Raw genomic sequence first — 24633 nt, 5'->3', positions numbered from 1 at the left:
GTGTCTAGCATGTGTGATCCCAGTTAGATAGTAACATTAGAGAGAATATCAAATTTGAGTAATATGATTTTCACAGTTGATTTTACTGCTTTTTTTTTAAATGAGAAAGTATATTTTGGTATATATTTATGAAGGTCTGGCGGTATTTTTTATCCATCAGTCCGCGGGCACACTGAAGTGCATGCCAACAACAATGCGTGCGTTTGTTTTTCGTTTTTTTTTTCGTTCAATAAATCTATAAAAACTAAATTTACCTGGCCCCGAAACACTAACAATCGCGACTAGGCACGCGTGCAAGTGAATAAAAGCGGAGATGCATTGCCGGAAGAGATAGTACTAACAAAAATCAGATATACACGCATGCAAATCACACACATGCATACACAGAAAACAAACCAGTTGTTGGTGTTGTAAATAAGTGCAAGTAAATCAGAGGCTGGCAGCAGCAGTAGCAGCGATCGGAAAAGTCGCCACAGCGCCAAAGAAAGGGAACAAAGAGAGAGCAGGCGAGAGAACGTTCAACGAGCGACAGGGAAAAGTGGAAAAGCAGCTCCACCCCCTATTTGGGTGCAACACACACGCTTCGCTGGGTACGCGACAGCAGAACGTCGAACGTCAGTCAGGCATCAACTGCTCCCCGGACTCAGTCCACCGCCTAGCAGGCAAGAAAGCCAGCACCAGCCCCCGTCTGTCTGTCTGCCAGTTGAAGCGGCAGTCTCTGGAAAGCAATTTTCTGGTAGCGACGGCAACAGCAATCAGTAATAATCGTTCCAGCGAAAAAGACACCACAATTAGCTGGCAGAATGGAGCTGAAAGTCTGGGTTGAGGGCATCCAGCGGATTGTCTGTGGCGTGACGGTGAATACGACGTGTCAGGTATGTAGTGCTGGCTAATTGGAAACCATTTCGTTGGCCACCACTGATTGGTATTGATTTTGTTGTTAATTATTTATCTATATCTTCTATGCCGTCCATAGGATGTGGTGTTTGCCTTGGCCCATGCCACGGGTAAGGTGGGGCGCTTTACGCTGATCGAACGATGGCGCAATAATGAACGACACCTGGCCCCCAATGAGAATCCCATGAAGCTGCTACTTAAATGGGGCGAGTATGCAAATGATGTGCAATTTATATTGCAGCGTTCAGAGAATAAAGCTCAGCAGCAGCCAACGCAGACGCAGCAGAGCAACAATAACAACAACAACAACAACAATTATGCTGTGATGACAACGAAAAAACCGCTGGGTCCAAACAATAGCAATAGCAACAGCAGCAGCAGCGGAAAGCCAGCGCCCACCTTGCAAAAACAAAAATCGAATGTGGAACTAAGCTACCGGACAAAGGAATTGAAAAAGAGCTTTGGGTGTGTTGCTTTTTAACGATACGAGTATATTAATAATAAAACTTATAATTAACTCTTCTCTTGCAGGGGCTACGATGCCAAGCAGTTCGATAATATTGGGATAGTCAAGGGCATACCACAGCAGCAGCAGCAGCCACCACCGAATCCCACACCAGTAGCAACGCCTTCGCCATCGCCACCGCAGGCAGCCAAGGAGCAAGTGCCGCCGCCACCGCCGCTGCTGGATAACATTGCAGCACCCATAGTGCCCAAGCATGAGAAATCCTTGTCGAATCCACTGGATATGAGCAGCAGCACTGTGGCCAATCTGGTTGCCGTAGCCAGCAATGGCTATAATGATTTGTACAACAACAACAGCAGCAGTCAGCATATTTATAGCCAGCTAAGCAAGTCAAGCAATGAACTGCGACGCGCTAGCCCCAATGAAATGTACTACAACAATAATAACAATAACAATATAAATAATAATAACAATAACAACTCACCCGAGCTGTATAAACAAACGACGCAAATACCAACGATATCGGCAAATGGAGCTTTAGTGCCGCCACCGTACCGTGATCCGCCGCCACCCAGGAACAGTCCCATGTGCCAGAATCAACGCAGCAATGCCGATACCATATCCAATGCATCCTCCTCAACGAATCCCTTTCTCAGCAGCGATTACGATCAGCACAGCAATCACAACCACAATAATAACAACAACAATAACAGCGGCAGTGTATCCATGGAGGAGGGCGAAACAATGATGTTCCAGGCCACGCAATACAACGATCTGTTGCAGTTGATCAAATTTCAGAGAGAGAAAATCACAGCACAGCAAATGGAATTACAAAAGGTACAGCCCTACACTTAATTTCCATTTAAATTTCAACTAAAATTTCACTTCTCTGTAAATAGTTTGATACGGAAATTGTTTATTTGGAGAGCAAGGAGCGTGATCATGCCCATGAGCTGGAGGCCATCTCGAGGGAAATCTCCAAGGCCGATCAGACCTTTCGTCAGGGCAGCGAACAGCTGCAGACATTGCAATATGTGGAGGAGGAAAATGAATTGGTCAAGCAGCAGGAGAAGACCCTCAAATCGGAGATAGCCCTGCTGCGCTCCAAATTGGCCAATTGTGAGACAGAGCTGCTGCAGTGCAAGAACAAAATGCGCCTGCTGATGGATGACATAGAGCTGGAGCAGCAACAGCAGCAGCAGAACAATCGGTGAGTCCATATAGGAGACCCCTAAGAGTATTTTTCATCTAAACATTTGTACTTGCGATTGCTAGGCAAACGGTGGAACGTGATTTTCTGATGGAAATGGAGCGGATACAGAGCGAAATCGATCAGGCATTGCACAACACCGACACCTCGAACAAGACGGCGGATAACCTGAAGAAGGAGTTGCTAATGATCGAGCATGCTATTGCCGAGAAGAAGCGTCAGGTGGAGCAGCTGGTCAACGAGATGAAGGAGGTGAATCTGCAGAGTCTGACGACTGTGACCACCACGGAGGAGATTAAACATTTGCTCGAGGGACAGGCCAACAAGCAGGGCAGCAGTCGTCGCATCATTGGCTCACCGCGACAGCTGGAAACGGCAGTACCGACTAGTAAAAATCCCCATGGCGTTTGGGTCTAAGGCACAGCAGCAACACACATCGAAACATACATACATATTTTTCTAAGGGTGTTTATCAACAACAATGTTTTCTGGGAACAAACAATTTGATGGGACACATATCTTGAATGCATAATGGAGTTGAGAGAGCAAAGCACAACGCTTCCATATGGATATCACAATTATACACCATATTCTATACAAATTTACAATGATCCATCCGCGTGCTTGGAGGGCATTGCTTTAGTTAAATTTACTATCCGAAATAACACTTAATGGATCTCTCAAACTAATGATTAACAATAATTATTATTGTTACAATTTTACAACACATTCACAAAATATCTGCGCACAAAGCAACTTCTATTTACTATGTTTATTCTACATACATTCCAATTATTTTAGTTTCGAGTGCTATACTTTTTTTAGATTAGTTTTTGTTGTTGCTAGTCTAAAACGCAATTCCAATCTCCAAACAACAAAACAAAACGCCGCCATTAGTTGTTAATTTTACGAAATAGAAACTTTAATTGTTGCAATAATTCGAAAAGCCTTTTAACCATCTAAGTAGTGCACTTAGTGATTTGCTTATGGATGGATTTATTCAGGATTCACAAAATAAATTACACAAAACTATATTGTACTTAAGGCATTTAGGCGCAGCTTTAGCAAACAAACAAACAAAAAACAGAATTAAAAATATTAGCAATGCTTTGTTAAACGTTTCACTTCTAAAGTGCTTAGCCTTAGCCACCGGTTGGGATCCGTACGCGTATGTGGGGATCCTACACTTGAGCAATTGCAAAAGGTGTTTAAACATTAGTATTTATGGATGCATATTTTGTAGCTTGTTTTTAGTTTTAGTTTTTAATTAGCAATATTTAATAGTTACACAAGATTTGTAGACACCACAAAAGCAAACATAAAAAAAACACCAACAGCAATGCAATTTAATTATTAATACACATTACTATTAACGTTAAACAAACGATTTAGAACAAATTCTAATTGCATTATATCTAAATAGCTAATAAATACATCTTTTATTATTTTTTATTTCTTTAAAACTCGAAAAGATACATTTGTTTTGTATTCAATATGTGGTTGGGGAAAAAGCAACAGGATATGGGACTACGGATACCTATTTTTGCCGGCATTCTTCAGCAGTTAAGGTATTCTCCCTTTAGCATTCAGTAGTAGCAGTAAGAGTAAGGAATATTTAACTGCTTTCTGGGTCATCACATAATTACATGTACATATATTGAGATAAAACATATCTTTTTATTTACGAGTGTCTGTCTGCAGTTGGATTACAAATTGAAAGAGCACGAAAAGCGTGCAAAGTTGTTCCCCAGTGGGATTTGAACCAGTTACTGTGATGTTAAGGCATCCGGCAAAAACCGCAGGAACTCAACGGACGCCGCCACGGCAGTTCAGCCGAACCTCTGCGGTAGGGACATCCGAAGCGAAGGCTGCGCTGCAGCTGCTCTGCTGCTGTCTCTGCTGCTGCTCTGAAGGAGCAATATAAAATCAGCAACAAATGCCATTGCCAGCTTCAGTTGGCCATTGTGCGTTGACGTGTTTGGTCCTGTACGTTCTGAGCTTTTTTTTAAGGAATAGCCAACCCGCGCGATTTGTAAACGGTTTTGAAACCAAGTGTTGCCTACTTTTGCGGGCTGTGCAAGTGCTGCGGAAGGAGGGAAACCAACAAAAAAACAAGCATTTGAATGGTCGGTTGGCGGTGTGTCCTATCGCATTGACACAATCTTCAGAAGTGGTCAAGGGAGCCTTAAGTGGCCACGGCACCACATCAAGAGCAGGACACTGAACAGACATTTTTATGACACTTTTCCACACCAAATGCTGTTCAATTGCGACGATTGAGATAATGAGAGTCCTGTTTTCCTTTGCCTGTTCCTTCTGCTCTGGCAGATCATGCATGAGGCCGGCCCTTGTTCGGCGGGCCCAGCGATGACCTTTTGCGGAAATTATGATTCGTCTCTGACTGACCTTGAGCTTTACGTTCATCTGTGACCCGTGCCCGAACCCTCATATCGATGCGAAAACAATTTCGCCCGCTGACCCAAGTGGCCAGGCCCCCAAGTGTTATTAAGCGAAATTTAATCAGCCGCGCAAGAAATGTTTCAGAAACAAACGGCCCCTAAACAAAACGTTGGTCACATATTGCACTTCCATTTCGTAGTACATTTTGGCCAGTTTATAACCTTGGGATTGCTCTAATGGATTGCATAAATTAAGGGAATAAAATCGGCTAATTTAAAAGGGGAACAAACGTCTGAAGAGAAGCACATTTGCCGCAGCACTGACTGAAATCATTCATTTCATTTTGACAGATTCAGCAGGGAAAATCAAAATAGCTTTGGTTTATGACCTTTCCCCCCTTATTTCTGTATCATACGATTTGAAAAGTTTCAGATTTTCTTCTTAAAGTTTTGATATTTTATAGTTTTTTGTTGAATAAAAGCTTCCGGTTGATGGTAAATGCTGAATGAAGAAAATCATAAGCGGACAGGAATTGAATTAAATGTTGCTCCTCTTCAGTGATTTTTGTAGAGTGGAAGTGTGGATTATTATAATGAACCTTATTTAATTAATCCATTAATTTCACTTTAAATCCTTTTACAAAACCAAATTCCAAACAATCAATTTGTTTTGAGATGTACAAATTTGCTCATATTCCTGCGGTGATACCTGCTTTTCTCAGACAAATTTGTTGCATACAAATCGTTGAATTTACTTAGCATGAATATTCGCCCCCAGAGACCTTTTGCTGTATTCATTCCTAAGAACTGCCGACTGTCAAAAGCTTAGTTACGAAAACCCCTGCTGAGCCTGCCAAATCCTTTGATAATGCTAGCCTTAAAACTTAAACTCTGAAACATAAGCTCACTACATAAATTGTGCGAAATTGTTCTGGGAGACTGACTGTACAAGGAGGAGATAAACTCCATTGGAAAATCCAATGAACTTGTATTTACTGAAAGATATTTTAAGACTTTAGTACATCTAGAAAATCCTGAATGTTTTTCCTCAAAGGATAATTAAGTCTGTCAATAAATATGACAAGCATTGCAATTTTCCCTTATGTTAATCTTCCGCTAAATGATGTCCTTATAAACTGACATTTTAATTATCTGCAAGGAATCGTTCATTGAGAGAAGCTCTTACGGCTAATTAATTTCCGGTGCATCATTTTTGCTGCACTTTGAGACTTATTTTGTCATCGCTGGAATCGGATCGCATCAAGTGGAAAGCAGTTACCGTATAAAATATTAATTTTGAATTTTATCCGCACCCGCCCACCTCCGGCTCCTTCCGCTCCATCTGCTGTGTAATCCTGGCACTTAAAACACGCTCCTCCTAACGAAACGCGGGGGAACATTAGCCAAATGAAGTGACAAGAAATTAACGAAGAAAAAAACTCGCAGCGATATAAGAAATAATAATATAAAAACTCAATGAGTCAGCGCCACAGAGTTGTGGTTTGTGGTTCAGTGTATGTGTGTTTGGGGGGCGTGGTCGGAGTGGGAATAGGGGGCTGGGAATGATGAACTCGGTCAAGGAGGAGTCCATCCCGCCAGTCCAGCCACGATGGCCCACTAATTAGATAAGCGCGCATCGAAAACATACCGCAGAAGGGAACCGAAACCATCCTAGGAGCCATCCAAAATGGTTTATGGAAGGAGTATCGCTGTGGGCATCTGCCTGATGACCGTCGTCATGTTGCTCTCCGCTTTGATATTCTACTTGAGTCTGGGTAAGCGATCTATAACTATATATTTGCAATCTATCAACGCACCATATAGCAGGGGCTGGGTGTGCTGTGCTCTCTCCTGGGCTAAGGACAAACCAAAAACGAGAATCAAATTCCAAACTGCAAAATGCCTATAAATTGTGTGCTCAAAAGTATTTGAAAGTAATTTTGTTGGGTAATACGATAAAAACGTAACAACAAAACCACTCAGTGGGGGTTGGGGGGAAAAAAAACACAGACGCCTGACCATAAAAAAATAAATATACAACACAAAAGTTTGCTCTTGAGCACAAAACAATTTTCCAATGGACAGCAAACACTCATACGGAGAGAAAAAATCTAATTAAAACCAAAAGGGTTTATATGGAGAATAGATAGATAAATTTTGTATTTTTGAAAAGTAAAATACAAAAATTATTTAAAGAGTTTAAATCAGGTATCCATTTTTCACATTAGAATCCATTTACTCATCCTTTAAGTCTTGCAGCATAAACATTACATTAAACTTATTCAACAGATGTAAATGTTGGTTTATCTCTTTCCACTCTTTCTCTAACTAATTGGTTCACTCTTCCAAGTCTGCACTGTATATAAATTCCTGAGCCTTGCTTTCTTCATCGCCCTGCTGCCTGTTGTTCGTGGCCCTGGCACTGGTTCTGGTTCCTTGTTCCATGCCTTTATCTTGTTTTACGAGTATCAATATCAATATCATAGAATTTGCTCTGCTTTTAGCTGTGCCTCTCAATATTATATTTTTTATGCCAATTTGCGTATTGATTTGTCATACAAGCAAACGAAGAAACAGGCAAAACATTCTTGATTTATGCCATTTTGCCGCCTTGAATCTCAAGTATATGCATCATTCCAGCCAGAGCAAGAAATTATTTAGCTGCTGGGGGCATTTGTACGGCTTAGGTTTATATGGAAGGAAGTTGCTGGAGTCACTAAGATTCCCGATGCTAAAGTGTGTCTCCCTCGGGGCCCACAATAGAAATGAAAAACTCTCTTAATGCTCAGTGTCTGTGTGCGCCTTCTTGGCTCCTAATGAAGTTAGTTATTTATAGTTGGAGAAGATGAAGAAATATGGTACACAATGCTATATTTTCAACAAAAGGAAATGCACATATGTATAGTTCTTGGAAAAAGTTTGTCGATGTGTAGACATTTGACATTTTGATGAAGTAGTTGCTTTAACTTGGCAATGGATTAATACTTTATTGAGGAAAGCTTAAAGGTTAAATGTAAAATCTTAGAATTACAATTTCAAATAATTTCGACTCATCAAAGATGGGAATGACAATTATTCCTCCCTGAATATAAACTCCTTCCAACGGATTTCCTGTTAAAGCAATATGAACTACATGTTTAGTCCTCTCTATAGTATGGAAAGACAGACAGAAATGCCCAAAGCAAGATGGGAATTTATACTTTAAATAGATAAACAAACTCTGCAATTTGCTTTATTTAAATAGCTTTTCTTTACAAATGGCTTACTATTTTCCATTTGAGATAAGTTAATCAGAGACTGCATTTTATAGCTACAGACTTTCCTTTGAGCTTGTCACTGGAGTAACCGAAAACAACTAAAAAAGCGCAAAAAAGAATATCTTTTGCAACCACATTATGACGCAAGCTCGTATCTTATGGATTAAAGGGTCTCAAGGAGCACCTTGAGTTTTATTTGAGTTTTATTTTGCCATTTGGGAATGCCCCATAATCGCGTAACTTTAATTGCTTGAATACGCAGGCGGGCGACGCCAAAGGAGACGCGACACCCAGACCCAGCCCAGACCCAGACAAATCATAGAATTGATAAAGTGAAAAACAAAATTGACATTTTATTTTATGGCAATTGCCGAAAGAAGCTGGCAGCATTCAGTCAGAAAAATGTCTCAGGATAAATTAAATCGAAGAGTATTGCGTACATAAATCTACAGAAACTTATACTTTGAATTGCTTTTGGGAGAAACTCTCATTGTTTGTGCAACTTTGGAGGATAAATTAATTCGTATGGCATATTAATTTCTTTGAAGCAAAACAATCATTTGAATCATGTACTGCTAATACTTGAATAAAAACATATTGTTAACAAAGCAAACCCCCCACACCACACCAAAATAAACGTAAGAAAGAACAACAAGCGAAACTTTCTTTTGGACATTAAGTTTAATTGCTTTAGCTTGGCAAGAGCCAAGGAACGAAACGAAATTCTCAAGCTGGCTGGGTAGATGGGGTGGCGGCATTAAGTTGTCATCTCCAGTTTAAAGTTTGCCTGCCAGCGATTAGAATAATTACTTATACGCCGCGTGGTGCGTATGATAAGCTGCTGAAACAATAAGTAGAAAGGGTATGGTCGGGTATAATTATTTTCTCTTTTGTTTTTTGTTTAGAGAAAAAAGTTCTTTACCTATATTAAATTTTCTACTCAAATAACCCAAGCAAAACTAATAAGAATCGACTTATCTTTGGTGTCTCTCCTTTGTGTTATTAATTATTGTGTGTGTTTATCGTGTTGTTGGCAGGACCCTGCCCCTCGGGCAGCTTCGCCTGCGACAATGGCACCCTCTGTGTGCCCCAGCGTCAGATGTGCGATAATCGTCCCGACTGTGCCGATGGCAGTGATGAGCATCCAGTGGAGTGCGGCCTGCTCTACGGCAGCAAGGAGATTGCCGATAAAATTGTGCGTAATGCGATTGAAAAGAAACAGCAGCAGCAGCAACAACAACAGCAACAGAATCAGTTGAATGCTAGCACTGTGGACTGTTCTCCGCCAGCGGTGTCAAGGAATCAGAGCCAGACAATGAACTGGATTTGTGGTAGGTGGACGATTCGTTTAGCTAAAACATCAATCAACTGCATACACCAGCTTCATTCAGTGTGAGCGATTAGCCAAGGCATCAATCTAGTGCGACTGATTCCCCTGAATCTGTGTAATCTGTTGAGTTTTTCTGGTATTCCATTTGATTTTTTAGTTGGAATTAATTTCAAATGAAACAATTAATATAAAATTCGTTTAATTAGTTATCAGCTAAGCTTAATATATTTATTTAATTGAGTAGAAATATTTGTAATGCAGCTCTAAACATTTAAAATTCAAAAATATTCCCTTACCCTTCCTGCCACCAAAAACCTTCAGAATCTTTAACAATCATCTATAGCGCACAATCTCTTCTACTCTTGCCTCTGCAGATATCGTCACATTTCCGCGGACCTGCCGTTGTGGCCAGGGCACCACCCTCTATTGCGGCATCTATGCCAAGTTGCGTCGCTGGCCGCGCATCAGTCCGGAGGTGACCAACCTGATCATCATACGCAATAATCTTACCCTAAGGGAAAATGTCTTTGCCAATTTGACGCGTCTACAAAAACTGTAAGTTGCACACACACAAACACAAACACCGCCCATCCTGGGACTGTAACTCCATTGTAACCCCTTTGATTTTTTGCATTTCTAGAACCCTCAAGTTCAACAACATATCACGTGTGCCCGTTGGCAGTTTTGGTGGCTTGACGCAACTGGAACGCCTGGAGTTGAGTCACAATAATATCAGTCATCTGCCACACGGCCTCTTCGTTGACCTGCACTCCCTCCAGTGGCTCTTCCTGGGCAACAACCATCTGCATCATTTTCCCATGGAGCAGCTAAAGTCCGTCCGTCGCTTGGAATGGCTCGTCCTCAGCCGGAATCGCCTCACTTTGCGCAATGTGCAGTTGCCGAATATTTCCTCGCTTTACGAAGTGTAAGTAAATCGAATTGGGTTATGGTTGGGTCTTCTATTTGTTAGATTAAAAAACAGAAACGAAAGCAAGTCACCCTCTCCATCCCATCCGCCTTCCCGCTCTGTTGATCTATTCAAGCGTAAAATGCTTTACACTGTCTGCCATTGTTTGGGTGCTGGGTGCTGGGTGGGGGAGGGTACACTCGGGTATTGGGTGTCGAGAGTCCGGCTCCATGATGAGCCATAAGCTGAAATGCTCCCGAGGACTGGGACAATGCCATCAAAAGTTGTTGCACTTGTTTGGATTTGTTGTAAGTGTGCTTTTGATGTCTTTTAGTTGAGATTGTCTAAGAATTCGAATGTGTTTAAACAACAGACGGCATAAAGCGTTTCAAACCATTATCTATGCAGTTTCTATTCTTACCCAAGATCAATAAAATATTAAAGCTAGAGCTAACAAAAATATGTGCAGGCTTTTGTAGGACTTTTAGCTCTAGCTCTTATAGTCTCTGGACACACAAACATTGCTTTGGATGCTCTGCCCATTTATATTGATCAAGAATTTATATACTTAATATACACTTAATTCCTACCCAAAATGTATTTTGAAGTTCTATGCTCAAAGGTCACACAGCTTTTGGTTAAACATCAACTATGATTATCTTTTATCTGACTAACTATTCGTAGCATTCATCCATCACTTATCCACACGAGCATGGAGACGCGGCTTAAGGGGGTCTTAGGCAGAGCCTAAACAGATTGTTCCGCCATTGTTGCTGAATGCTAAACATAAATATCTCCCTTTACTTTTGCAGTTATTTGGATTACAATCGAATCGAATACATTGGCGAGGAAACTTTTTCGCAATTGGATAATTTACATTTGCTGTAAGTAAAATAAACTCCACCATGCTCCCTTCCACTTCCCGCGCTCCCTGAATCTGAGGGATGGGAATGGAAAGAGCAGCAGAAAGTGTCGAAAAGTCTATTGAAATATGTTGTACTTAGATTTTATGGGGCGTATGCGTAATTTTTACTCTTCGCTGCATTTTGCTTTCGTTTTCAGTTCAGGCCTCAACACAGAGTTTTTCTTACATTTTTTTTTTTTTTATTTTTTTGTATCTTTTGGAGATAGATTTATATGGGTTATATTGGCTTTGAAATGGGGGAGAAGGAGATACGTGTTGACATGACATTGAGCAGGATATTGGATATGCCATGACACCACTTACTCTTTTTTTTTTGCTCGAGAAATTTATGCACCAATAGGCATATATTCGCATTTTTATTGTTTACACAAATAACATATGCTAAGCAAAATAACTGTTTAAACGAAATATTCAACGCAGACATGGACACACCGACACATAGACAACACACCGACACACAGACACCTTAGGCAATTTGAAAGCATTTATCAAAGGCCTCTCCACAGGTGCCCAGAACACCCCATGGACCCACTGGCCGACTGCCACTGCCGGCGCGTACATAATCATTAATTTATGCATCAATAGCTGACAATATAAGTCAATGGGTCGTCTGGGTGCCTAGCTTCCATCCAAACTGAAAATAAATCAGTTACCCAAATTGCCCAACGTAAATAAATGTGCTAACCTTGGCAGAACGGCAGTGGTGGGTAGAGACATACGGATTTAGCTGGGGTGGGGGCATCAATTGTGTTGCAATATCAGCATACCAATGTGTCAGCAATTTAGCTGGAAATCTGAAACACAAACAGATGGCAGAGTTTCGCGGGAATCATTGGGAAATACATTCAAAAGAAGATTCAAAGAAAATAAAACTCCAATCCGTTGATTCCCACTAAAGAGCAAAAGGGTTTTTCGCCACTAATTAAAGTAATAAGTCATAAGCCTTGTGGTGACATTTGACCTTAGGAAGGAGTCCTGAATGTACTTAGCTGGCAGATAATAACCCTTCGCCCCGGTAAATAACCTTTCATGGGAAACATGTATTCATAGGAGAATACATAAATATGTACATTTATATTTATGATTTATTTTTAAATTTTAAACTTGTTTAATTGAAAAATATTTTGTAATTATTTATTTTGTCTCTATTTCGGACCAATTAAAAAACTATTTTAATAATTATTTCCATATAAATTTTCCCAGAGACCTGCAGCACAACATCATCAGCCACATCCATGGACGAGCGTTTGCGAATTTGGAAAATATTCGTGATATGTGAGTATGAGTATAAATAAATAAATTCCAGAGGATGCCACTTTGAAGTGGGGGGGGTGGCTGTGTTAGGGGTGAATGTTTAACACCGACACTAAGCATGAATTATGGTGACGCCGTGCTAATTAGCATAATAATACGAATAATGCCGGGACACAAGCAAATGAACTCTTGCCATGGTCAAAGGATCAGCCAAATCACAGCCAAACAAAGCCGCAGGACGCGGCAGCCAAAGTAAATTGTGAGGGGCTGCCCATTCCCCCGTGGGGCTGGACACTCGCTTTGTGATTCAAAATCATATTCAATGATATTAATTTGGAGTTCATTAATGCGCAATTACGTATACGCCGGGGTCATCCCTCTGCTCCGCTTCGGAGAAATTTCAGTTGAAAACTTTTGCGCCCGCAGACAAATAAATAATAATAAGAAAAAAAACAAAGTTCAGGCACTACAGCTTGTGAGCTTCCCTCTTGCTTATCGATACGATACGAGTATATATTTTTATGAACTGAAACACGCCCGAAACATAAAAAAAAAAAGTAGCGGTACCCCCTTCGGGGAAACTAATCTAACCTTTATGGCCATAGTTTGTTATTATGAAAACGATATGCAACTCAACTCTAAAGAAAGCGAGTGGGTGTGCTTTCTACTCGTATAAACAGAAATCGTAAAAATAAACAAATTGTTTGGCGCTTTGAGGAAGGACTTTGATGCGCCTCAGACAGCATGGCGTATGCCCGATAATATTCTTGGGCCAAAAAAAAAAAAAAAAAACACACAACCATTAAAGTTATACTTTAAGGATTTGGCTTTGGGTATTCAAACATTTTTTTATGTTGCTTTCTGGCGCTTTCATAACCATATACGAATATCAATAGCATATTCAATAAATGTCTCTGCCAGCTCTCTGACTCTCTCTCTAGCATCTCGTCTAGCATCAAGCTGTGGCCTTAATAAATTTACCATCCCATATACATATGGCAAATACATCAGCATATCAAGGAAGATAGCACCACCCCTCACACACACCCTCTCATAAATACCCAGACATGGATACAGCCATATCATCCATGAGGTTGCTCTGACTGGACCAGATTTCATTTGGTTTAAGTGAAAAAAGTATCTTGTGCGATGTGATTTTTGTATCTTTTGGGACAGTCTGACTTCTGGCCACAAAACAGAATAAACAAACATTATTATGACCAAATAAAAATGCAAATAAATTTGTATTTTATGAGAAAACAATTTTGGCAAAGTCTCGACGGGTGGAATGGGGCTCGAGCTCGGACCGTAGTTGATGGCCAATAATGAAGGAGTTTATTGAAATCGACGCTGGTCCGAATCGTCATTGCTTCGTTAGACCCTACACTATCCAATGCTATGCCATTCTGTATCCCTTATGCCGCCTGTTGATGGCTTCAGCTTCAGCTTCATGCCATGATCTATACCCATACCCTCGTAGCCATGCAAATAATTTTTGCCCTTTGCCGGCGTGCGAAGAATTTTTCTCAGCATTCCTGGCCGGCAGCTCTGGTGCGTGTAAGACTTTTATGGCCAGAAGCCAAAAGGAACTGCACAGAAATTCCTCCAATACCAGCGGAGAGTGTAAGTATGTGTATTTGTATCTATCAGATACCCATCTAAATGCTGCTCATGTATCCAGAGGCAGGCAGCAGGGCAACGCTTCCTTCTCTTTGGCATTTTCTGCTGATTTGTTTTGTTTGCTCGCATCTATCCCCCTGGGATGGACACTTGGTAGCGAGGAGGTGGCACGGAAAGCCATAAAACAAACGAAAATATTTGTGAAATCGCTGCACTAATTTGATTCCTGCTGTCCGGGGTATACACTGTACACTGAGCCACTGACAGGTCATTATGGAGGAGCCGAACAGAAGCTTTGGACATCGCATTGGGCTTAAAGACATTCCGCTCGTGCACTCATTGTCCTGCCAAAGTTGCTGCTCTGCTGCTGCTGCTGCTGTTGCTGTGACGTTAATTATGGTCAACATAAGCCCCTCCCTTTGCCGTCCTCTTCCTCCACTTGGGGTACAGACAGTGCAACAAATGCCAGAGTAAATTCGTCCAGCACATTGCCCCAAAAGAATTTCACAATTGAAACGTGTCATTTGCCGGAGAAGCGTAAATGGTTTCATTTGCTTAACATGCTCTGCCATCTGTGCGGGAGAGTGAAGTGGAGTACATTGAATGGGCAAATACTCGTATTTGCATTTTCACTGCGATCTTTTATGCACATTAAATGCATCTTAAATGTCGGCAGGTTCATTCTCTTTATGTGCATTGATTTATTAGGAATAAAATTTCGTTTTGAAAGCCTTTCAAATTCAAATGGCATTAATTCAAAGTGCTTGAAAATGATTTGATGCATTTCACAATGGGATTAAAAATAAGCAAGAGCCATGGAAATGCATTGAATGGTAAGCAAAGTCCCTGAAGGTAGCAGCATCTCTATAATTCCCCCTGACTGATACCTGAGTTGATTTTATTTCGCATTTAAATTGAAAGATAGCTGGACATAAATATGGAAAGAGCATTTACGTTTCTGTCTTACCACTTGTAGCCCCTGCCATAATTTGTGATATATTTTTCGCTCACTTTTACACGTACCCTGCACGTACCGCACTAACACCACTACAGGCATTTATTTGCCATATTCTTAAATGCGCATTGACCGCTCCGCTCCGCTCCAACCCATTCTGCCATTACACCACCACCACCACTGTGGACTGTGGGTGCTTCCGACCATGCCATGGGTGCTGTGCTTTGATGCTGACGCATTTGTTTTTGCCTACTTTTGTGGGGGCGCTGGTCACTGGGCCACGTGTGTGTACGCATCCCTGGATGTGCTTGGCCATGAGCAATGGGAATTACTGGAGGCTTATTTTGGGGACAACAGCAACTTGTTGCCCTGCCGCAGAATTATGTTAATTGTGCACGACGTCTGGTTTTTGCCTTTGGTACGAGTGTTTATGAAGTTATTAAGTGTGATATTTATGCCTGGAACCGCAGCAGCAGCACCAATGACGCGCCGAGAGGCCTGCCGCTCAATAATTAATTACACATTTACATGCGAAATTATGTGAGTGTCCTACCCACATTATGCTAGAGTTAAATATTTGCTTAAGGATGCTCTCGGGGAAACTTTATGGCCAGCCAGCAATTACCAGCAATCGGTGGAATCTTCTGGTTGGGCCAGGCAGGGGTCTTGGGGTGTGTGTTCTGGCTTTTGTCTTTGTGCGACAATCCATAAAAACAAACTGTTAACAGTTGGCGCTTGAGCATTGATTGACCAGACAAGTGCAAGCAATGGAGCTGCCACAGAGGAGCTCAACATCAGCTACAGAGCTCTATGTCCAGCACCCCAGTATAAACATCAGCTGCTGCACTTCACACGGCGACGTGACACAGTGGAGCTATGGCATAATAGGCGAAAAACCATTTAGCATCCGCATACAAATGAATATCATAATAAGTTTGAATGCTTCAGCCACACACCCAAACACCACACAAACTGCCACTTGTGCATTGTCTTGTGAGCTGCTTAGCTCAGTACATTCGCATATTGAAATGCATTTTATTTGGTTTCTGGCACCACAGTGCCACATATATCCTGTCTGCCCCGTCTGGCTGTCATGAATGATGCGCTCTTTCCTGTGGCAAGCCAACAACACATTTAACCCCAGAAAGTTGCAGCCCCACAGATTGATAGACAATGTTTGTGCGCTGATTTATATAGTCGCCCCATCCAGCTATTAAATAGGAGTTTTTGCGCTATTATGTTGCCCGTCGGGGACTTTATTATGTGACATTCACAGCTCTCTTGTTGCTCAATCTTAAAGCGCAAACACAACACAACAAAAAATTACTCAAAAAATATAATCTTTTTTTGGAAAGTTTTAAAGCGTTGCGTCGGAGGGGGGTTTGGTTTGGGGGCTGCTTTATCAGCGCTGCGTCGAAATGTGTGGGGCCATTATTCGCGGCTTACGCGTCGTATACGCAATGTTGAATGTTGAAATTCTAAGACGTGCATTTCATTTTACAGCCGCCTTGTCGGCAATCCCATTAAGGAATTATCTGGAGAAACATTTCTGCACAACACACGACTGGAGGCACTGTAAGTAGGCGAATAATTTTACCTTATAATTGTATACCCAGAGATGGGGTGTTTGTCTTTTTATTGCAGGTCCCTCGCCCAAATGCCGCTCCACATCCATCGCAGCCTGTTGCAGTCCCTCAACATCTCGTTCCTAAACCTGACGGGCATCAGCTACGACCACATTGACTTTGCGGCCATCAATGGGATGCGAAATCTCACGTATATCATTTACGATCGCTTCTTCTACTGCTCCATGACGCCCCGCGTGCGTATGTGCAAGCCCTCGACAGACGGCGTCAGCTCCTTCAAGGATCTGCTGAGCAAGCCGGTGCTGCGCTACTCTGCCTGGGTGATGGCCACGCTAACCATAGCGGGCAATGTGCTGGTGCTCTGGGGGCGCTTCATCAATCGCGACGAGAACATGGCAGTGACCATGGTCATACGGAATTTGGCTTTGGCTGACATGCTGATGGGCTTCTATTTGATAACCATTGGCATTCAGGACTATCGATACAGGAACGAATACTACAAGTGAGTGAGGCTCTTTTTTCTGTGAAAGTTTAAGGTATTTCAAGACATTTATCGCTTGCAGAGTGGTCCTGGACTGGGTCAGCTCGTGGCAGTGCGTGGCCATTGGCACTCTGGCAGTCAGCTCGTCGGAGGTATCCATGCTAATCCTGGCCTTCATGTCGCTGGAGCGCTTCCTGCTCATTGCGGATCCCTTTCGCGGACATCGCAGCATCAGTGTGCGGGTCATGTGCTTCGCCCTGTTCTGCATTTGGCTGACGGGCGTGGGCCTGGCTGTTGCACCTGTGGTGCTCTGGCGTTCCAACAGTAAGCACTTCTATGGCGCTCACTCTGGCACCTGCTTTCCCCTGCACATACACGAGGCCTTTCCCGTGGGATGGCAGTATTCGGCATTTGTCTTTCTGGGCGTCAATCTGCTGCTGCTCGTGATGATTGCCCTGCTCTATACGGCACTGCTGATATCCATTTGGCGGACGCGAAGTGCCACACCGCTGTCCCTGCTGGACTGCGAGTTTGCGGTGCGTTTCTTCTTCATTGTGCTGACGGATGTGCTGTGCTGGGTACCCATCATCGTCATGAAGATCTGGGTGTTCTTCAACTACCATATATCGGACGATATCTATGCCTGGCTTGTCGTCTTTGTGCTGCCCCTCAACTCGGCCGTGAATCCACTGCTGTACACCTTCACCACGCCCAAGTACCGCAATCAGATCTTCCTGCGTGGCTGGAAGAAGATCACATCACGCAAGCGGGCCGAAACTGCGAATGGTATTGCGGGCACCATCACCACTGGCACGGCCACGGGCTCCTCCCAGCAGCCGGAAGAGTCCACCACAATTGCCAAGGCCATGCCGCTGGCCCTGACATTGGCCAACTGAAGATAGACACTAAGATCCTATCAGCGAGGAGTTTTGAACCATGTATACCATCATCAAATAGAGAAAATTGAGTGCAGTACTTGCATTTATTTTGTCTATGATAAAATCTATCCATTTATGTATATGTATCTATGTATATCTATCTATATCTATGTACTACCATCAGTATTTGTGTAAGTTAACCAAAGGTAAGCGTGAAATACATTCAATGTGATATTTGTAAGGCCAATCATGTATTGCTTTGCGCTTTGTTTGACTTGGCTAGGCCCCAACTTGGGGCGAATCGGCAGCTCCAGCAGCTTCAACTTTACGCCGTGCTTCCGCTCAAGGTGAGCAAGCAGTTTAAGGGAATCTGTGTGTTTGAGGCTTCCGGCGGCACACAAGCAGCGACCTTTGAAATTCTTTTAGCAATAACTGCACTCGTAGGGCATGGCCAAGTGCGCAGCGTAAACATCTGGCAGCATGCCCTCAAAGGTGCAAATTTATGGAGCTTCAAAACTTATGACGTTTCAGCTCCTAATCCTGATTTGTTGTTTGTTCCTTTTATAGAAGCAAATGCAAAAGTCAAACCAAAGGAGAAACTAAAATAATAAAGTCACACCTTTGTGACCAGCAGCCAAAAAGAGGTTCTGCTGGTAAAAAAAACCCGTTACGTTACAAAAAAATCATTTGTTTTCGACACCGATGGGTATTCTTTGTTAAGATGGCAGCGGCGGCCATCAGAGGCGAGGCTCACGCTCTCTTGCTCCCTCCCTTCTGTCTGTATCTGCATCTATCTCTGTATTTGTGCTGCTCCCACACAACTAGTCGCAGTGAGAATATTTTTTTAAATGAAGTTTTTTCTACAAATTAGTATAGAGATAGATAGGTGTAGATATATACCACTAATTCTTTTCTGCTTCCTTTCCTGTAATTACTATTAGTGACTATTAATTACTATTACTATTGGTACCACCTAATTTTCCTCAATTATTAGGTGCTACTATTCCACGTGAACGTCCTGACATAATGACTCAATCTAAATGCGATTCAAACGTAACGGCTGTGGGAATTACGCCACTGGCGACTTGGTTTGACAAACTGCCAGGGCTACCACATACGTAGTGAATACGGTGATCTGGCAGCCCTATGACATTAACTATATTTCCACGATGTGGCAACCTGGAGATAGCCGCTTACACACAGATTTTGTTCTACAATTTATAGTATTAGGCTTGTGTAGTGGATTCTGATACAGCAGCAGGCGATTCACAAAACAAAGGCAATGCAATGGGTTTGGAGTCGGTTGTGACCAGCAACGTGAAGCCAGATTCGGATCTCGTGCACCCAGATGATGCCCAGTATATTTGGCTGCCCATTGCCGCGCTGGTGGGCATATTCATCTTGGCAGCTTTGGTGCGTTACATTTCTTATCGCAAGTGTTTGAACAAGTGTGCGCCCTCGCTAACATATGTATTTTGGTTGTGTGTTGCAGGTTTACGCCATGTCACGTAGTCGCTGCCAATGCTCCTGTCCCTGCCTGAAACGAATTAAGACGCCCCGCATCGACTACATCCCCATTAACGTGGAGGACGAAGATTCCGATGTGCCCATGGCCGGTGGGGACGAGTTTGGCGAACAATATGCTGCCACCAGCTTGCTGGCCGGTCGTCTGCATATTGAGAACGTACGTATGGCCGAGCATATGGCTGTGTGGAATAACTAATGTACTTGCTTTTATTATTTACAGCGTCCAGAGCACAGTCCGCCAGGGACCTGCAGCTCTCCTGCTTAGGCGTATAAATCGAATCTCTTGCTAAAGAAACTTCCATACAGTTTATTGTCTACATTGTCCATGTGGGTGGTTGTCATCCCGCAGCTTAGATACTAAAATAATCGATGTGCCTCTACCTTAGGTATAACAATAATAACACTATTTTAATGGTCCGTATTTGTGGCGCCCAGCAGCCGCGTCGTTAGATCGTAGAATCCAAAGAAGAATGCGCCACCGAGTGTGATCCACAGCACGCGCGGCACAAATCCAGCAAACAGACTGAGAAATAAATAATACTTAAATATTTGTAAACAAATTCCAGACGGCAATAATCATTTTGTTACCCGCTGAAGCCTCGTTCCAGATAAATGCCACGAAGAATGCTGTGGGCGCTGCGACGTCGCGTGAGACTCTCTCGTTCCGCTAGCATAATGCGTGTCTTGACCACATCCAGCGGGGTAGTAAGACCAGCTGAAATGCCACCGGCTACTGCTCCGCACAGCGCAACAGTTAATGGCGTTGATTCGTAGCCCGTCATCGGTGTCCACTGGCGCTTAAAGTACTCCCACAGCGGGAACTGTATCAAGCTGAATGGAATTTCACGCATGATGGTCGAGCCAAAGCCACGATAGAGACCACGACGCAGTCCTTCAGTGCGATAGGCACGCATCAGAATCTGGAACGCCGACTGCTGCTGCTTGTGCCCCAGCTGGGCCTGGGATCGCTGTTTGGCTATTTCCACAGGTACGCGGATAAGACAGGCCAGCTAGGGATACAAAAAGTCATTTAATTTAAGTCTAGTTCGTTCCCCAGTGCCCAGTTTATCCTACCACTTCTGCTGTGGATGCTGCCGCCATGTGGACATAAGGGGAATCTTTGGTATTGGTGACGGAGCTGAAGAACTGCTTGCCACACTCGTAGGCGCAGAAGAAGAGCGCCGCTGTGGGTGCACTGCCAGCGGCTGCCGGTGCCAGGCCCTTGTAGATACCACGAAATCCGCCGGCCCGCCAGAAGCCCAATTCACTTTGGAGTCGCGTCTTAACCGTGTCTATGGGAAAGAGAGCTATGTCGACCACCACCCCAGCCACTCCACCAGCCTGTGGAAGGTCATTCAATGATTAATATATTTAGCTTCTTAATCTTACAACGTACCATCAGAGCATGGAGAAATGAAAACTTTGGTCCCGCGTCCTTCAGGCTGATGTGCGCTGCGAGAGCGCCCGAATCTTGAGCCAGATCTGCTGCCATTGTTTAAAACTATTTATTGCGTTCTCCAATCGTAGACCATGCTGTCAGGTTTTCTGTTTAAATTAATAAACAAATTGGTTTGGTTTTGGTTGTTAACGTAACAGGGAAATGAGCTTCGCTACAGTGTTGCCATTTTAGCTTATTTCAGGCTATATCTAGCATATTTTTAAAGTGCATTACGATCGCTTTATTCAATAAAAATAATATTCTTGTTATATCTGTGGTATACATTTAGTGGTAGACTAATATTTAGCTTATTTATTTTGCGTTTGTAGACATTTTTGGCCTATTATTGTTCTCGAATAATATAGCTTGACTCTGAAGCAGCACTGATGCTGACAGCGCTCTGGCAGCACCGCGCAAACAGCTGTTTGTGGTTGTTCTTGGCTAGAAGAAGAGCAGCACCGTTTTGGCCAGCATATTAAAGTGCACTTGGCCGTGATATTTTTTTAGTAATTTGCAAAACAATTTGCTGCGGCAGCACTAAAGTAATCTACGAAACGCAATCATGGCCCTTCGCTTGACACAGAGACTGCTGCAGACCCAGACGCCGTTCCTGACACGCGTAGGTTTTCGTTGGCTGAAAATTGGCCAAATTACATAATGTGGTGGGGGCCATGAAACGGGCAGCAGAACTGATCATCTCAATCGAATCACATTTCAGGGCTATCCCATGCTGGTGACCAAGGAGAAGAGCGAGGATGTGGCCCACACCAAATCGTCGCTGCAGAAGAAAGTTACGGTAGGTGTTAACACCCGCGCACAAGTGAGGTTATAGCATTGATTGTATATTGTGTATATGCGTTTGTGCAGCGTGGAACAGATATCCCATCGGCCCAGTACGGTGGTCGTCATGCTGTCACCATGCTCCCTGGCGGTGGCATCGGCCCGGAGCTGATGACATATGTGAGGGAAATCTTCAGCTACTGCGGCGCTCCGGTTGATTTTGAGGTAATCGACATTGATCCCAGTACCGAGGGAAACGATGATCTGGACTATGCCATAATGTCGATCAAGAGGAACGGTGTGGCAATCAAGGGCAACATTGAGACCAAGTCCCAGGAGCTGTCCGATGTCTCTCGCAACGTGGCCATCCGTAATGAGCTGGATCTCTATGTGAACGTTGTCCACTGCAAGTCCTATCCCGGCATTCCGGCGCGCCACCAGGACATTGACGTTGTTCTGATCCGTCAGAACACCGATGGTGAGTATGCCATGTTAGAGCACGAGTCGGTGCCTGGCCTTGTCGAGAGCATGAAGGTGGTCACCGTCGAGAATGCCGAGCGTGTGGCCCGCTATGCCTTCGAGTATGCGCGTCAGAACAACCGCAAGAAGGTCACCACCATCCACAAGGCCAACATCATGAAGCTGTCCGACGGCCTATTTCTGGAGTGTGCCAATCGTGTGCACAAGGAGTATCCAGAGCTGGAGCACGACAACATGATTATCGACAACACCTGCATGCAGGCCGTGTCCAAGCCCCATCAGTTCGATGTGATGAACATGACCAACTTGTATGGCACCATTGTGTCCAATGTGCTCTGCGGCTTGATGGGCGGAGCTGGCCTCATTTCCGGCCGCAATTACGGCGATCATGTAAGTCTTATATGTAGCCTGCCACGGCATTGCGATTTGACGTGTGTGATTTGATTTCGTTTGCAGTACGCCGTCTTTGAGCCGGGCACCCGCAACACAGGCACTGCCATTGCTGGCAAGAATATTGCCAATCCCGTGGCCATGATCAATGCCAGCATTGACATGTTGAATCATCTCGGACACAAGGAGCATGGAAATGTCATCTACGAGGCCACCTACCAGACCATTGTCAACGATGGCATCCGCACGCCAGGTGCGTCCCTCCCCACCCCAATAATTACATAAAATTGTTAATATTTAATTGGAATATCTTGCAGATCTGGGCGGCAACCACACCAGTACCGATATTGTTGAGAATATACTCAAAATCTTGAGTGCCAAGCGCGTGAATTGGTAAAATCAACGCCCTGCGTTTCCTACTTGCCTTTATTATGTTTTTATCGCGCTCTCACCCAAGTGCTGTATTTAGTGTTGAACTCAGAACACACATCTATCCGCTTGTCCTATTTTTATCGAGTACTTTAATGTTTTTTTGCCATAAGCAAATATCCACTATATCGCGTGCCTTTAAATGTTGTATTATAATTTCATGCTCTATTATTGTATTATATTTTTTTAATTTGTACTCCCAGACAGAACTGTAAGTGTTATATGTACAACTTTATTGTTTTAACACCCCCTACCAACAACAACAACTGTGTACCTAACCCAAACAACACAACAACACACACACAAAACCCTAATCCTAACTCTAACTTTACTAATTTGTAGTCTGTAGTGTAATTTCTGTTGACAAAAATGCTTTGTTGAATTAATTTCTGTTTAAAGTAGTGTTCCTTCAGTAGTCACCAAACAAACACACACAACCAGTATATACACACACAAACACACACCAAAAGTATGTAGTATGTTTACGTCCACGCACGGTTTATCCTGCTTGAAACCCAAAAATTGTCTCTTGTGCAAATCCAAAATCTAACAAATAATTTTATTTTCTCTACTCCCTCCATACCCGAAATCCAAAATGCTTACCCGCTCGCAGGCCACATGGAAACTATTTCAACCAATTATAGGCACTATCGCACTACCGAAACTCAAACTCAACCTAAACCCAAAACAAAACCAAAACAAACTAAAACAAAACAACAAAGCAAACTAAATTATATTAACACAGAACTAAGCCAATTTGAGAGAACTGTTTTAAGAGACATCTTTTACCCCTAAGCCAATGCATTCAGCGTCTAATGTGAAGCTCACCCCAACCCCCGAAAGAATCAGTTTAATTTATGTTTGAGGTCAATTTGTCTCCGCTGCTTAACCAAATCCAAAAATACTATGTACCCCTCCGGCTAAATGTCCATTCGTGTGTTCCCATTTGATGTCAAAAGTGTGATAATTCAGGTAATACAACAAACTCTAAATACATTTCTAGTTTTAGCACAGCATCCCCATGGACAAGTACCCATAATAATGCCATTTGATATTCTACTCCACAGATTTTCTTTGACGGCACTATCCACTGTCTCTGCACTGTTCAAATGCCCCGACTTTAATTTAAACCCTTCTCTCTTTTATTTTACTAAATCATTATCCTAAGTAAAAAATCGTTCGAGTGATTGTGTCATGATTTTATCAGCCTCTACCTTGCGCTCTTTAAAAATTGTAGGTAGCCAAGATTTCCAGCAATAGTCGAGATATTTAAATTGTAAATTAGATTTTCCAAGCAAACGATTGTGTAATATTGCGTAAACAAATTCAAGCAAAATGTATTATTCTGTTCGAATATTTATTAGAAAAATTTAAAAGTAAACAAAGACAACTTCTGTAATGTGTTTTTTAATTTTTGGGAATGG

General features: G+C 42.9%; 5 protein-coding genes across 7 annotated transcripts; 4 read left to right on the top strand and 1 right to left on the bottom strand.

Moving 5' to 3' along the window:
* Positions 1–138: 138 nt before the first annotated feature.
* On the top strand, positions 139–4025 carry LOC111066496 (putative uncharacterized protein DDB_G0271606). The gene is made up of 5 exons (XM_022355180.2): positions 139–875; positions 977–1362; positions 1429–2200; positions 2263–2573; positions 2639–4025. The coding sequence occupies exons 1-5, from the start codon at positions 804–806 to the stop codon at positions 2988–2990; spliced, it is 1893 nt and encodes a 630-aa protein (XP_022210872.2). The 5' UTR covers positions 139–803; the 3' UTR covers positions 2991–4025.
* Positions 4026–6659: 2634 nt separating this feature from the next.
* LOC111066531 (relaxin receptor 2) lies at positions 6660–18228 on the top strand. Its single transcript, XM_022355237.2, has 9 exons — positions 6660–6747; positions 9267–9560; positions 9934–10114; positions 10200–10484; positions 11279–11350; positions 12595–12666; positions 16724–16795; positions 16865–17308; positions 17370–18228. Exons 1-9 carry the CDS (start codon positions 6660–6662, stop codon positions 18181–18183), a joined length of 2322 nt encoding a protein of 773 aa, XP_022210929.2. The 3' UTR covers positions 18184–18228.
* A 1110-nt stretch (positions 18229–19338) lies between these two features.
* LOC111065439 lies at positions 19339–19888 on the top strand. The gene is made up of 2 exons (XM_022353624.2): positions 19339–19578; positions 19658–19888. Exons 1-2 carry the CDS (start codon positions 19453–19455, stop codon positions 19886–19888), a joined length of 357 nt encoding a protein of 118 aa, XP_022209316.2. The 5' UTR covers positions 19339–19452.
* Positions 19889–19975: 87 nt separating this feature from the next.
* Positions 19976–21312, bottom strand: LOC111065418 (S-adenosylmethionine mitochondrial carrier protein homolog). Its single transcript, XM_022353602.2, has 4 exons — positions 21089–21312; positions 20767–21033; positions 20281–20702; positions 19976–20215 (listed from the first exon to the last, which is right to left on the bottom strand). The coding sequence occupies exons 1-4, from the start codon at positions 21182–21184 to the stop codon at positions 20101–20103; spliced, it is 900 nt and encodes a 299-aa protein (XP_022209294.2). The 5' UTR covers positions 21185–21312; the 3' UTR covers positions 19976–20100.
* Positions 21313–21561: 249 nt separating this feature from the next.
* On the top strand, positions 21562–24599 carry LOC111065409 (isocitrate dehydrogenase [NAD] subunit gamma, mitochondrial). Of its 3 annotated transcripts, XM_022353569.2 has the most exons (7): positions 21562–21749; positions 21849–21926; positions 21998–22780; positions 22847–23033; positions 23098–23173; positions 23823–24181; positions 24277–24599. In XM_022353569.2, exons 1-6 carry the CDS (start codon positions 21693–21695, stop codon positions 23851–23853), a joined length of 1212 nt encoding a protein of 403 aa, XP_022209261.1. In that variant the 5' UTR covers positions 21562–21692; the 3' UTR covers positions 23854–24181; positions 24277–24599. The 3 variants fall into 3 exon arrangements, with proteins under 3 accessions (XP_022209261.1, XP_022209282.1, XP_022209272.1); XM_022353590.2 differs by lacking the exon at positions 23823–24181 and having other exon boundaries at positions 21563–21749; XM_022353580.2 differs by lacking the exons at positions 23823–24181; positions 24277–24599 and having other exon boundaries at positions 21563–21749; positions 23098–23177.
* Positions 24600–24633: the final 34 nt, after the last annotated feature.

Source organism: Drosophila obscura, unplaced genomic scaffold (assembly GCF_018151105.1).
Source record: "Drosophila obscura isolate BZ-5 IFL unplaced genomic scaffold, ASM1815110v1 contig_4, whole genome shotgun sequence".
NCBI classification, from domain to species: domain Eukaryota; kingdom Metazoa; phylum Arthropoda; class Insecta; order Diptera; family Drosophilidae; genus Drosophila; species Drosophila obscura.
This window is presented reverse-complemented; position numbering and strand designations above follow the sequence as displayed.